Raw genomic sequence first — 14600 nt, 5'->3', positions numbered from 1 at the left:
TGTGAATTTATGTGCTAAACAATAAGAATAAATGCAATATCATTATTTTATATTATTTTGAAATTATTTGTATTTATATTTTATAGAAATAGTTGCACAAGAAAATGAGGTACGATAAAATTTATAAAAATGAGAAGACGTAATACTACCTCATCTCATTTTTACACAAATATATATAGAAAAATAAGACAATTTTAATTAATAAATATAAGAAGCTACGTTTTTTTTAAAAAGAAGCTAAGTTGAGTAATTCAATTGTGTTGTGTCTAAGCGGTGCTACCACAGATATTTTGGAGAGAGTTGTTACGTTCTGTCAAAGACAAACTGGAATTGGGAAAGTTGAATAACCGGAAACCCCGGCTAGAAGTTGTCAATTTTTTTGTTTTTAATTGTAAATAATATAAGTTCATAATAATATTGTTTTTTTTTTTTTATATAAATATGTTATTGCAGATTGTGTACGATTACTTATAAGATTTCTGGTACTAATTGCACCTTATGATATTGACTTCTACGTGATTACTTGCTTGGCGATTGATCTATATGTATTATCTTCTACATCCATACTTCACTCAATCTGTTGATCACTATCTATTATCAATTATAACCTAATTTTTTAAACAATAAATATGAAAATGGTCTCTATTATATGTGAGTACGATATTAAGAATCTAAATGTAGTAATATAGACTATACCCTACGTTTTTTTTGTGGAGCCCATTCCTTGGCACTGTTGCAAAACATTTTTTTTATAATTTCGCAAAAGCACTACTTTATTGATCATTACAATACGTCATAGTCCTTAATATACAGTTTTTGTTTTGATTACAAATTTAAATTATTACAAATAGTTTTAAAGAATGCTGATGCAGAATCGACCCCAATACTGTCATTCTTTTTTTAAAATACCTATTAAAATTTTTTTTTTAACTTTCTAAATTAATATAAGGACTAAGACCAAAGAGTGTAATACTTAATTGTCCATACCTTATATTCTAAAAAGATAAAGAAGACTGCTGCTAAGAACTTCATAAAATTCCTGTTACAGACAGGAGTTGGTAGTGAACTTTAAGAAAGGGTGAACACAACATATCTAATATGTCCCAGTGTTTCTCTGCCTGACAAAGTCTACTGCTCAATAATAATAATTGTTTACACTTCTAATATCTTTCATTTATCTCTTACTACAGTCAGAATGTACACTTTAAGAACAGGAAAATAACTGGGGGTCTACCATGAAATGAAATTCCGAATTATCGGGCTCAATTTCGTGGTTTTGTTCGTACCAAAATCGACCCTGTAAATGGAGCTTAACATTTCGTTTATCATAAATCCTATCATAAAAGTTCAAAGGAACGATATTTTAGCATTTTTAATATTTTTAAACGGTACATATCATGTAATTTTAGCATCAAATTTTTGTTTCTTTCGGATCTGAAATTTTGAAAAACATTTCATGATAGGCCATCTGATCTAGCTTTAAGATTATCAATTCATGATTTCAATATATTTTTTAAATTTCAGCCCGTATAAGTAGCACCCTGTTTCCTCGTGTTAGTATGCCTGCCTTCACTATGGCATCACGCTCAAAAGCAACATTGGTTAAGCCTAAAACAGCCATTGTCATGCTAAATATGGGGGGACCTCAAACTACTGATCAGGTATTTTTTTTTTACATTTTAGCTGCATTCACTCAAATTAAAATTTTGTATTAAGCATTCGGTTTTATTATTTTTGAAGATTTGTTAGTAATATGCTCGGTCACACAGCTCCATTGCTAGTAATACTCTATTCTCCAGTGGATAAGGAGGCACAGTGGATCTTATGGTAACAAACCAAGCCCATATCCACTTTTTTCTCTTCCATTCTTGTAGTTCTAAACATGGATTCTTCAAAGATGCATTTTGTTACTAAAGATAGATACAGGCTATTCATTATAGACAGGGGGGAAGGGATTGCTAGTGATGCAGGCTACCAGTCCCATTGCTAGTAATATACCATGTCAGATCGACTTCCACATGGTTCCTCCTGGAAACCATCATATTGAATTCCATATGTATTCATCACGATGGACTAAATTACTTGCATTTTCATTTTTATATATCCGTAACTGGTGCCCCGCCAGCATATAAATGCACGTAAGGTTACTATTCCATTATCATCCATTAAAAAAAAACTTGTCATAGACCATCAAAATTGGGTGTGTCAATGAACAATTGTCAAAACATTTATTATATGTAGGTAGGAAAATATCTTAAAACAATTATAGAAACAATAAGGGGCCAGGCCCCTTAAACACAATGGAGTCTACAAACAGCCTTCTATATCAAGGCTGTTTTTACGGTGAAGAAAGGGCTGCCCATGTAATTCTGGAATGTGTAACTGTGGCTCGTCAACATTCAGAAATCCTCAGTATAGTGAGATCGCTCTATGAGGCCTGTGAAGATACTAGGAGGCTTCATTGTTTCTAGGCGCAGCTTGGCTGGCTGTACTAGCTACGACTTACACATACAGCGGCCCAAATTAGAGACTGAATGTGGAAATAAGAGCCCAATTTACATTGTATTACATTACTCTATTAGGTTGAAGGCCACGCAGTTTCCCTTTAAAAAATTACTGCGGTTAACACTTTGCTGACCGGTAATTTCGTCAAGGTTGAAATCTTTGGATTTAAACTAAAATTGTGATAAAAACCTTTTTTTTATACCACTGAGGTGGCAAACAAGCATACGGCCCACCTGATGGTAAGCGGTTACTGTAGCCTATGAACTCCTGCAATACTAGGGGTGTTACGCGCGCGTTGCCGACCCTGAAGAAACCTCTTTACCCCCCTTTTGAAGAACCCCATGCTGTAGTCTCTTGGCCGGGAGGGAGGTCATTCCATAACCTGAATGTTTGTGGGAGAAAACATCTCTGAAACCGTGTTATACTCGACCATTTAGGCTGTAAGGTATGAGGGTGAACTCCCTGTCGATGGCGAGCCGTACGATGATAGAAAGTGGCCGTAGGCATCATATTGAATAATTCCTCTGAGCACAATCTGTTGTACAAGCAGTAGAACACAGAGAATCTTAATACAAAGAAATGTAATTTTTTGGTCATGAACGCTTTGTAATCCAAAAGGTCTTGTTTTGGTCTTGTCGTGGTAAGAGGACGTACCTACACGCTAATTTAATGACAAGTTAACTCATCACCGGTCGGTAACGTTTGGATATGAAAAGACGAGTTTTTTTTTAATGGGTGATAATGTGGATGGAACGATAACCCCGCCTACGCTATTGGTATACACTGGCGGATCATCAGTGAGTGATGATAGGTGAGGATGAAGTAGGCCAGTTATCGTTACGAATTCAACAAGAATTAGCGACAACGGTTTCCAGGGGGAACCACGTGGAGGTTGACGCCGCCTGCGCTATGGGTATACGCAGGCCGGGCACCAGTGAGGGATGATAGGTGAGGATGAAGCAGGTCAGTTAGCCTGTGATAAATCGAACAATAAATCTATCACAATGGTTTCCAGGTGGAACCACGAGGAGGTCGACTTGATATAGTATATTGCTAGCAATAGGGCTGTCAAATCTAATTACTAACAATCCCTTCTGAAAAAATACAGAAATACAGCTGGAATAGAGATGGTAAACGATAGTTCTACAGTCTGCCTCTAGTAATCTTATCAGGATTTCTCTTTGATCAGGTTGGAGGATATCTTCTGCGTATCATGACAGACCGCGACATGATTCAGCTTCCGGTGCAGAGCAAACTAGGGCCGTGGATCGCCACGCGCAGGACCGAGGAGGTGATGAAGAAATACAATGAGATTGGTGGCGGTTCGCCCATACTGAAGTGGACTAATACACAAGGTGAGTGTAAGGCAAGTGTGTTTAAAAATATTTGAAAACAAACTATTGTGTTTTATACTAGCGGCCCGTCCCGGCGTCGCACGGTTAGATATTTTGAACATTTCCCTTCACTGCTCTGCTCCTATTGATCGTAGCGTGATGAAAAGTACTGTAACCTGCCCAGGAGTATGAAGAATAATTGTACTAGGTTTCGTTAAAATCCGTCGAGTAGTTTTTGTTTCTATAACGAACATACAGACAGACAGACGGACAAAAATTTTACTGATTGCATTTTTGGCATCAGTATCGATCACTAATCACCCGCTGATAGTTATTTTGGAAATATATTTCATGTACAGAATTGACCTCTCTACAGATTTATTATAAGTATAGATAATTTTATATTTATACTAGCGACCCGCCCCGGCTTCGTATGGGTGCAATGCTGATTTTAAATAGCGCTGCCGGTCCCCCATTATATTAGAAACCTCTAAAATTATCAGTGTTTCTCTACTCTATTATGCATGTATTATACATATAAACCTTCCTTTTGAATCACTCTATCTATTAAAAAGAAACTGCATAATCGTTTGTTGCGTAGTTTTAAAGATCTAAGCATATATAGGGAGGGGGGACAGAGATTGTTAGTAGTGGGATCCAACAGACCCATTACTAGCAATATACCCTAACAGGTCGACCTCCACGCGGTTCCCCCTGGAAACCATCGTGATTAATTTTTGATGAATTCATCACGATGGGCCAACTGACCTGCCTTTTCATCCTCACCAATCATCCCTCACTGGTGCCCCGCCAGCGTATCCCGATAGCGCAGACGGGGTGATCATTCCATTTTCATCCATTAAAAAAAAAAGCATATATAGGGACAGACAGACGGGAAACGACTTTCTTTTATACTATGTAGTGATTAGTGTTGTGGAGGGGGTGGCCTATTCTATGCCAGGACCACACGGCCAAGTTATGAGCTGACGAAGAGACGACGAGAGATGGACAGCAGCGTCCCTCTTAAAACATCTCTGAAGCCTGACTGCAGTTAACAATCTGCCTGCCAAGCGTGGCAACTGCTGGCAAATCCCCCCAAGGGGAGGCCTATGTTCAGCAGTGGACAGTTATAAGCTGGTATGATGATGATGATGATGAGACCACTTTTCCAGGAGGACTGGTTATTGCGTAACTTCATAAGGCCTATCTTCAGGTAGAATGCTGACAGAAGCCCTAGACCAGATGCTACCAGAGTCGGCGCCGCACAAACACTACGTGGCATTCCGTTACGTGCCGCCGTTTACAGAGGACGCTTTCCAGGAAATTGAGCGGTATTTGTTTTCAAAATTTTATTTTTTTAAATTGAGAGTTCCCTCTTGTTGGTGCAACCAATTGATGTATTCTCTTCCAGCCAGCTCTATCCCAGGCCATATCTTTGACCTCCCTATACGACATGACACATAGTGTTTCCTTTATCTGTCCCATGTAGTTTATTGCTCAGTCTCCCCCTTCTTTTATCAGTAAGCCCGTCGTGATGAATACACCTGGAATTCAGCACGATGGTTTCCAACGGGGACCACGAAGAGGTCGACCCGACATGGTATATTGCTAGCAATGGGACTACCAAGTCCGGATTACTAACAAAAACTCAGTACAGACAGCGACCACTCACGATTTTATTATATGTATTGATCAGGTCACCGGCACCAAAAACGTGGAGTAAAAAATACTAATTCTTTTTGAACTAAATTTGAGTCTAATATTTTTTTTTTATCACCAGCGATGGTGTAGAACGAGCGGTGATATTCTCCCAGTACCCGCAGTACAGCTGCGCCACGACTGGCTCCAGCTTGAACGCTATCGCCGACTTCTATAGGAATAGGTAAGCAACGGGCTCGCAAAAAGTCCTTATTCATACAGAGTACCTATATATTTGGTGCTGTGCGGTCCCGGCATAGAATGGGCCACCCCTTCCTTTCCCGTGAGTGTCGTAAGGGGCGACTAGGGGAGCGTAATGGTCGAGGAGTGGGCAGAGGGAGACTTTGTACAAAAGTCGATTGCTTGGGTACCTTTGTGCCATTCGTGTTTCTACTGTGAAGCAGTTATGTTTGCATAGCTGTGTTTCGATTTGAAGGGTGGGATATGGCGTGAATTTACTGGGTACAGAGGAATAACACCCGAGTCCTCAGGAATGGCAACGCATGGAGAGTATCATGGACGAAACAGTATACTCTGTTATGTGCATGGTACTGCTCATGTCTATAGGCGACGGTTACCACTTTCCATTAGGTGGGCCGTCAGCTTGTTTGCCATTCTAAGTTGTATAAAAAAAACCTATATCGGTTACGTGGACGAAGTCTCCCGAAAGTTTTCTTTTACCGGACATATATAAAATCCCTTCAAGTATATAGTAGCGCTATAGTGGATCTTTTACCATCCATGCTGCTACATGGTGGAATTCTCTTCCCATATCTATCCGTAAGAGTCAATCCCTAAATATTTTTAAGAGTAGACTTAAAGAGCATCTTCTATCTCTATGAACATATATTTATTTATCTATATATGTAGGCATATATATATATATATATATATATATATATATATATATATATATATATATATATATATATATATTTGATGTAACAGACACATTTCCCTTCACTGCTCTGCTCCTATTGATTGTAGCGTGATGAAAAGTATACTATAACCTGCTCAGGAGTATGAAGAATGATTGTACCAAGTTTCGTGAAAATCCGTCGAGTAGTTTTTGTTTCTATAACGAACATACAGAGAAACAGACAGACAAAAATTTTACTGATTGCATTTTTGGCATCAGTATCGATCACTAATCACCCGCTGATAGTTATTTTGGAAATATATTTCATGTACAGAATTGACCTCTCTACAGATTTATTATAAGTATAGATATGCATGGATGTAGGTATATATGTATATTTATACGAAATAAATGTAATTTATTTAATTTAATTTTGTCTATGTTGTTTAAAAATTGTCCCAATATTGTACACCGCTCTAGCCGCTGACATTAATGCTCCTTTCCACTTTGCGTGTTGCTGGAAGAGAACTTTATTAGAGTTAAGCTCGCCTCTGTACATTTGATTACCTCTGTCATATTTTTATAAATAATTAGTGTGTACAATAAAGAATTATATAAATGAATACCATTTCAGAGAAGTACCAAGCAGTATAAAGTTTAGCCTGATCGAACGCTGGGCCACTCATCCTCTCCTCGCGAAGGTGTTTGCCGAACGGATCAGGGAGAAATTGGAAGCGTTCGACAGTAGAGTCAGGAATGACGTAGTCATACTGTTTACAGCTCACAGTCTACCATTGAAGGTATGTAACCAGGGTTATAGCTAGATCTAAGTTTAAGGTAGGGCAAAAGAAATTCTTAGTAGAGCAAAAGTCATAATTTTGTGACTTCAAATTGAGACTTTATACAAAAGTCGATTGCTTGGGTATCTCTGTCCCATTCGTGTTTCTACCGTGAAGCAGTTGTGTTTGCATGGCTGTGTTTCGGTTTGAAAGGTGGCACATGGCGTGAATTTACAGGGTACAGAGGAATAACATCCGAGTCCTCAGCAATGGCAACGCATGGGGGGTATCATGGGCGAAATAGTATACACTGTTATGTGCATGGTACTGCTCATGTTTATAGGCGACGGCTAGTTAGCCCATCAAGATGAATTTATCAGGAATTTGATAGTTTCCAGGGGGAACCGCGAGGAGGTCGACCTGGTTGGGTATATTGCTAGCAATAGGATTCTCAGTCTCTATTACTAACAATCCCTTTCCCCCCTAATCACAGGATACAGTTAGTTCAATATACATTCCAGGCGGTATCGAGAGGAGACACGTACCCTCATGAGGTGGCAGCGACCGTGGCGGCCACCATGAGCACTCTCCAGGTCCCCAACCCTCACAGGCTGGTGTGGCAGTCCAAGGTCGGGCCACTGCCCTGGCTTCAGCCGTACACAGATGATGCAATCAAGGTAGATAGATAATTTATTTACATTACTTACAGCACACAAATTACAATAAAAAAAAAAAACATACACATAATACACAGTAAAAGAGATTAAAGAATGAAAATAAAAAAGCAACAAAACAAAAAAAAAAGAAATTTTTCCTGTCTTTTTTTTCCTTCATGCGTGTGTCACAGTAACACAAAATGGTATATATATATATATATATATATATATATATATATATATATATATATATATATATATATATATATATATATATATATATATATATATATATATATATATATATTTTTTTGGACAAGAGTCATATTGGTCGGATATCTATTTTCGAATATGTTAAAAGTCTGTTAGGCAATATTATTTTTTGGATAACAGACTTTTAACATATTCGTTATTGCACCAGTATATACATATTGCTACTAAAATATATAGATATTGCTATATGTTACCTATCCCTAATATTTCCTTCTACTCTATACGTACGAAGGTGGCGCCCTCTGCGGTATACACAGTTGTATTCCTGAAGGATTGTTTTAAAATATAGCACCACGCCGGCATACACAGACCAACAGAGGGAGGCCAGAGGATACCACAGGGAGACTTTGTACAAAAGTCGATTGCTTGGTTGTTGGATTGTTTCGGTTTGAAGGGTGGGATATGGCGTGAATTTACTGGGTACAGAGGAATAACACCTGAGTCCTCAGGAATGGCAATGCATGGGAGGTATCATGGGCGAAACAGTATACTCTGTTATGTGCATGGTACTGCTCATGTCTATAGGCGACGGTTACCACTTTCCATCAGGTGGGCCGTCAGCTTGTTTGCCATTCTAAGTAGTATATAAAAAAAAAACCAACAGTGTATGCCGGCTGCAAATCCAGCGACCTGGAGGTTGTCGCCTCCGGAGTAGAAGCCGGGGTAATGGGATACGCCCTGAGGCCCCTACCTCGCCCGCCCACACACCATCTGGCGGCCAAAGAGATACCCTGTTGTTGTTGTAAAATGTGGTTTTTGTTTCACTTCTATTAACTGATGTGGTATTTGGTATTTCATTGGTTTTTCTACTTCTAAATTTCGTATTTTTTTTCATACTGTTATGTATTTATGTTAGTAATAGATGGGTATCTGTGTATGTTATAAGGTCAAACACATTTAATAATAATAATTTACATACAATTTAATAACAGAAAAAATAGCTTATTATAAATACCAACCATCAGCAGTATTAGAAAATTAACGTCACACAATGTACTGGGATCGAACTATTATAACAGATAGAAGAATACATTACAACAGACCAGATATTAAGATTTTTTTTTCCCCTTGTTATCTACAATCGGCTCTTCCATAACAGCCATAATCAGATAGTCATGTGTGAAAATTAGCGTTTTGGGAAGCAGTCCAGCCAGTGACAGCTCTCTCAGAATGATTTTGTAGAGCTCTTCAAACTCTAGTGTCAAGGTTCAATACAAGCCATCGTCTCAGTCTTGTAGATTGTCGTGCTGTGAGCAGTTCTCCAGCAAGGTCATTCCTATGATTTATGAGGCGCTGTTTATATTTTTTGCTGTTCATCCTTATCTCTTCTTAAGCAGTATTAATTTGCATATAGTTATCTACCTCCTCATTTCTAACAAACCATGGAGATTATTCTTGATAAAGACAATAAAATAGTTTACTTTATAGACATATCAACATGCAACACACACAATTTGACACAAACACACTCTGAAAAACTGGCTAAATACACGGATCTCTTTATAGAAATAAAATCCCAATGGCGAATTCAGTACAGTAAAAACAATACCAATAGTTTTATCTACAACGGGTGTTATTACCCGAAAACCTTACACACAAGTCTCCATACATTATGTATAAAACCCTCCACATATATACTCCTCCAAAAAGCAGCAGTTTTAAATACATGTCGCCTGCTCCGTAAGTTCCTATCCATTGAACTGATGTTCCAAAAACACTTGGCTTTGGCCCGTGTCTAAAACTATCTCTAAATGAGAGATATAACAAATTAAATAAATAATAATAATGAACGGTCGGTAAACGGTCTTATCTTATCCCAACCAGTCTGGAACAACATCTCAGACGGTTGGGATTCCGAGGCGGCTCACTCCCGGGAAAGATGCAGAAAGCGGTGCTCTTAGTTACTGTCCGCATTGTACGCCGGTTTCTCTCGCTGGGGCCCTGAACCCCGGCCGACTGTGCTTCTGCCGGGGGTTAGTTTGCCATCTCCTCTCCTTAAGAGGGGAGATGTGAATTTAGCAAAAATTTAAAAAATAATAATAATAAAGATTTGTTGCACATAAAAATATACAGTCATGGGCTTACAGAAATTTCAAAGTGAATTATATATGTATAAAATGTAGCATTATGCCCAGCACATTAGAGTCTAAATTAGGCCTAGCCTGTATCTTAGACACCAATGCCTTCAATTAGATACATATTTTCGTGCAGTTTCGCTATATTAGAATAATACAAGATTCAATAAGCAACATGTTTTATATTACTAAAAGAGGGTATCTGTAAAATAAATAACAATGTTGTATCAAGAAATGTGGCATTATTAGTAAAATAGATGTCATGCTTTGCATTGTTCAGCATTTATTTATTTATATATTTATTTAAGGAACACCAACAGCATATTGCGTTATAACATATAGGTATAACAAACATTAAATACAATACAATATTAATGCACACGCCTATTATAGGTATTCACAGCATTCACTTTAACATAATTATACAGTGCAAGAAAATTAAGTAAATAATAAAAATAAACATGTAACCTGAGTTGTGAGCAATGTCAGAAAATAAGATTATGAGTGAATTGAATTAAAAAAATATTAAAAAAGATATATATTATGACAATTTGAGTTAATTTTCATAAGATTTATAATAAAATCAGTGCGTATTCAACCTCCACTTCTGTCACTCGTCCCCTGTCTCGCATATTTAGTATTGGCGACGAAGGTGGCGAAGGAGGCTGTATAATTTTTTTTTTATATATTGAATTTCTTCTCAGGCATACGTGAAACAAGGGCGCAAACACCTGATCTTAGTGCCGATAGCATTTGTGAATGAACACATAGAGACCTTGCATGAACTGGACATAGAGTACTGCGATGAGCTGGCTAAGGAGGTAAGTGGGTTTTTTTTTATAAATGATAATGGAATGGTAACCTCGCTTGCGCTAACGGTATACGCTGGCGGGGTACCAGTGAGAGGTGATAGCTGAGGATGAATAGGTAGATCAGTTAGCCCATCGTGATGAATGCACCGGGAATTCAGCACGATGATTTTCAGGGGGAACCGCGTAGAGGTGGATCTGATAGGGTGGGTACATTGCTAGCAATGGGGACTAACTACCACATTGCTAACAATCCCTTCCCCCCAGTAGGTGGGGTTATCAACTATTTTATTAACAAGTTAAAAAAGGAAGCAGATGATGTCAGTTCTAATGTATTTTTAACAGACTTTTAAAATAAGGATTTACAATTCGGTTCTTTTTTTATTTTTTATTTGTTGGTTTGTTTTAACTTCGTCAGTCGTATCAAGGTATCTTATCGGTAAGAGTCGACAATCTGTCGCTCCCCTCTCGCAGGCTTGGAATGCCAACTGCACTCGTTCCTGTACGCACCTGGTGAAGCTGTAAAGGCCATCTGTACCAACAGCAAGTACAGATTGAAATAATAAACAATTTAGAATGGCCAACTAACCATCGCCTATAGACATGAACAATACCATGGACAAAGCAAAGTATACTGTATACTGTCTAGCCCATGGTACCCCCCATGCAATGCCATTCCTGAGGACCAAGGTGTAGCCTCTCTACACTGTAATTTTATTGCCAAGTCACGTAAACACAACTGTTTCACGGCAGAAACACGAATGGGACATAGGTATCCAAGCAGAGGGGCTGACCACCAAAATAAAGACGTATGTACTCTGAGACATGTCTTACGTGACTGCTGAAACCATGTGGACACTAGACAATTTACAGGGTACAGAGGAATAACACCTGAGTCCTCAGAAATAGCAACGAATGGGGGGTATCATGGGTGAAACAGTATACTCTGTTATGTCCATGGCACTGCTCATGTCTATAGGCGACGGTTACCACTTTTCATCAGGTGGGTCGTCAGCCAGTTTGCCATTCTAAGTTGCATACAAAAATAGACAATTCCGGGGTGGGCACGGCTCGCCCGGCCTTATCTCTTAATACATCAACGCTCGCAGGCGGGAGTACAGCAGATAGAGCGAGTCGCGACCCCCAACGACCATCCCATATTCATCGCGGCGCTAGCTGATGTCGTGGCCAACCATCTGAAGAACGGCCCAAGGCTTAGCAACCAATTCCTTACCAGGTATGAAGTTATACATGTCTATTTCTTATTAGCAAGGAATAAATGAATATTGATTTTTTTTTATACAACTTTGAATGGCAAACAAGCTGACGGCCCACCTGATGGAAAGTGGTAACCGTTGCCTATAGACATGAGCAGTACCATGGACATAACAGAGTATACTGTTTCGCCCCCATGCGTTGCCATTCCTGAGGACTCAGGTGTTATTCCTCTGTACCCTGTAAATTCACGCCATATCCCACCCTTCAAACCGAAACACAGTCATGCAAACACAACTGCTTCACGGTTAAAACACGAATGAGAAACGAATGATGCCAAGCGAACCTTGCCAAGCGTGGCAACTACTGGCAAAACCCCCTAAGGGGGAGGCTTATGTTCAGCAGTGGACAGTTAAAGGCTGATATAATGAAATGAATAATCAATGATAAATTTAAATAATAAATACTGAAGCCACCCCCCCCTCCCAATAGGGGAAGGCCTATGATTAGCAGTGGACAATTGACAACTGATATAGATTTATTTTAATGGATGATTTTTTTATTGATGATGGAATAGTAACCCCGCCTGCGCTGACGGTACACTGGCGGGGCACCAGTGAAGGATGATAGGTGAGAATGAAAAGGCAGGTCAGTTAGCCCGTCGTGATGATTTCACTTGGAATAGAACACGGTGGTTTCCATAGGGAACCGCGTGGAGATCGATCTGATAGGGTGTATTGCTAACATCGTGGCTAATCCCCATTATTAACAATGCCTTCTCCATTCCCCCCCCCCCTTCGAAGCATTTGTGTGGTGTCACTTTATGTATATAATGTAAAAATACATTTGTATTATTTCAGATGTCCACATTGTGTCAGTCAAAGGTGTCAGTCGTCAAAGAGTTTCTTCAAAAAATTTATAGGTGTTTAACCACTGTTATTGTATATTATAAATATGTTTATATGTGTGTGTAAATAAATATACTTACTATGTGTTTTTAATAGATTTTATTTTAAACATAACCATTAACAAAATGTATATTTACTGGGGGGAAAAGGGATTGTTAGTAATGGAGACTGAGAATCCCATTGCTAGCAATATACCCAACCAGGTCGACCTCCCCGCGGTTCCCCCTGGAAACTATCATGGTTAATTCCTGATGAATTCATCATGATGCGCTAACTGGCCTGTTTTCATTCTCATCTATCGTCCCTCACTCAGCGTATCCCGTTAGCGCAGGCGGTGTTACCATACCATTTTCACCCATCAAAAAAAAAAAATACGTTTAAAATCTTTTTCTCCTTATTGTTAAAGTGAAAACTGAGTCTTATAAACTTATAAACTCTTTACTGAAATTTGAAAATAGAAAAAAAAAAATATTGCCTAGTAACCTTCATATTTGTGTTGTGTTTTATAAATTAACTTTTGTCTGAAAAACTGTATTTACAAATTGAATAATATTTAAAGATAATTGTGCGATATAGTGTTTCGTGTATTCAGTGTGTTTTGTGTTTATACATACTTATAATAAATCTGTAGAGAGGTCAATTATGTACATGAAATATATTTACAAAATAACTATCACGGGGTGATTAGTGATCGATACTGATGCCAAAAATGCAATCAGTAAAATTTTTGTCTGCCTGTCTGTATGTATGTTCGTTATAGAAACAAAAACTACTCGACGGATTTTAACGAAACCTGGTACAATTATTCTTCATACTCCCGGACAGGTTATAGTATACTTTTCATTACGCTACGATCAATAGAAGCAGAGCAGTGAAGGGAAATGTGTCTGTTACATCAAAACCACTGAATCGTGTGGAAAGGACACAGGCCACTTATTTTACGAAAAACAACGGAATCGCGGACGAAGTCGTGGGCAACAGCTAGTTATATTACAAATAAACGGTCAAGTTACTTGTACTAAGAACTAAATCTATTGTGTTCAAGTGCTACCACTACCTTCTTGTTGGTCTATCTTTCCCTGTATATGTTACCAGAGGGAGATTTTGTACAAAAGTCGATTGCTTGGGTACCTCTGTCCCATTCGTGTTTCTACCGTGAAGCAGTTGTGTTTGCATGGCTGTGTTTCGGTTTGAAGGGTGGGATATTGTGTGAATTTACTGGGTACAGAGGAATAACACCTGAATCCTCAGGAATGGCAACGCATGGGGGGTATCATGGACGAAACAGTATACTCTGTTATGTCCACGGTACTGCTCATGTCTATAGGCGACGGTTACCACTTTCCATCAGGTGGGCCGTCAGCTTGTTTGCCATTCTAAGTTGTATATAAAAAAAAATCTACTCCTAACAAGGTAGGTAATCAGCTGCAACTCTAACACCCATTTGTGAAGAACCAGTAATAATTTATAACTAGGCTGTATGGATCGT

General features: G+C 38.6%; 1 protein-coding gene across 3 annotated transcripts; it reads left to right on the top strand.

The window, feature by feature from the left end:
* The first annotated feature begins 324 nt into the window (after window positions 1-324).
* LOC128200082 (ferrochelatase, mitochondrial-like) lies at window positions 325-13199 on the top strand. Of its 3 annotated transcripts, none has more exons than XM_052892205.1 (10): window positions 325-651; window positions 1525-1661; window positions 3695-3860; window positions 5053-5170; window positions 5620-5721; window positions 7031-7196; window positions 7697-7852; window positions 10884-11000; window positions 12098-12225; window positions 13064-13199. In XM_052892205.1, exons 1-10 carry the CDS (start codon window positions 630-632, stop codon window positions 13131-13133), a joined length of 1182 nt encoding a protein of 393 aa, XP_052748165.1. In that variant the 5' UTR covers window positions 325-629; the 3' UTR covers window positions 13134-13199. The 3 variants fall into 3 exon arrangements, with proteins under 3 accessions (XP_052748165.1, XP_052748166.1, XP_052748167.1); XM_052892206.1 differs by having other exon boundaries at window positions 329-482; XM_052892207.1 differs by lacking the exons at window positions 325-651; window positions 1525-1661 and having other exon boundaries at window positions 3729-3860; window positions 5057-5170.
* Window positions 13200-14600: the final 1401 nt, after the last annotated feature.

This window comes from Galleria mellonella, unplaced genomic scaffold (genome assembly GCF_026898425.1).
Source record: "Galleria mellonella isolate WM207_F2 unplaced genomic scaffold, CSIRO_AGI_GalMel_v1 utg150, whole genome shotgun sequence".
Lineage (NCBI taxonomy): Eukaryota > Metazoa > Arthropoda > Insecta > Lepidoptera > Pyralidae > Galleria > Galleria mellonella.
This window is presented reverse-complemented; position numbering and strand designations above follow the sequence as displayed.

Excerpts from the sequence above, each read along its gene's own strand:
- LOC128200082 (XM_052892205.1), top strand. The coding sequence starts at position 630 with ATGAAAATGGTCTCTATTATAT. Across the intron at positions 5,722-7,030 it reads GCCGACTTCTATAGGAATAG|AGAAGTACCAAGCAGTATAA; the intron begins GTAAGCAACGGG and ends ATACCATTTCAG. Across the intron at positions 12,226-13,063 it reads AGCAACCAATTCCTTACCAG|ATGTCCACATTGTGTCAGTC; the intron begins GTATGAAGTTAT and ends GTATTATTTCAG.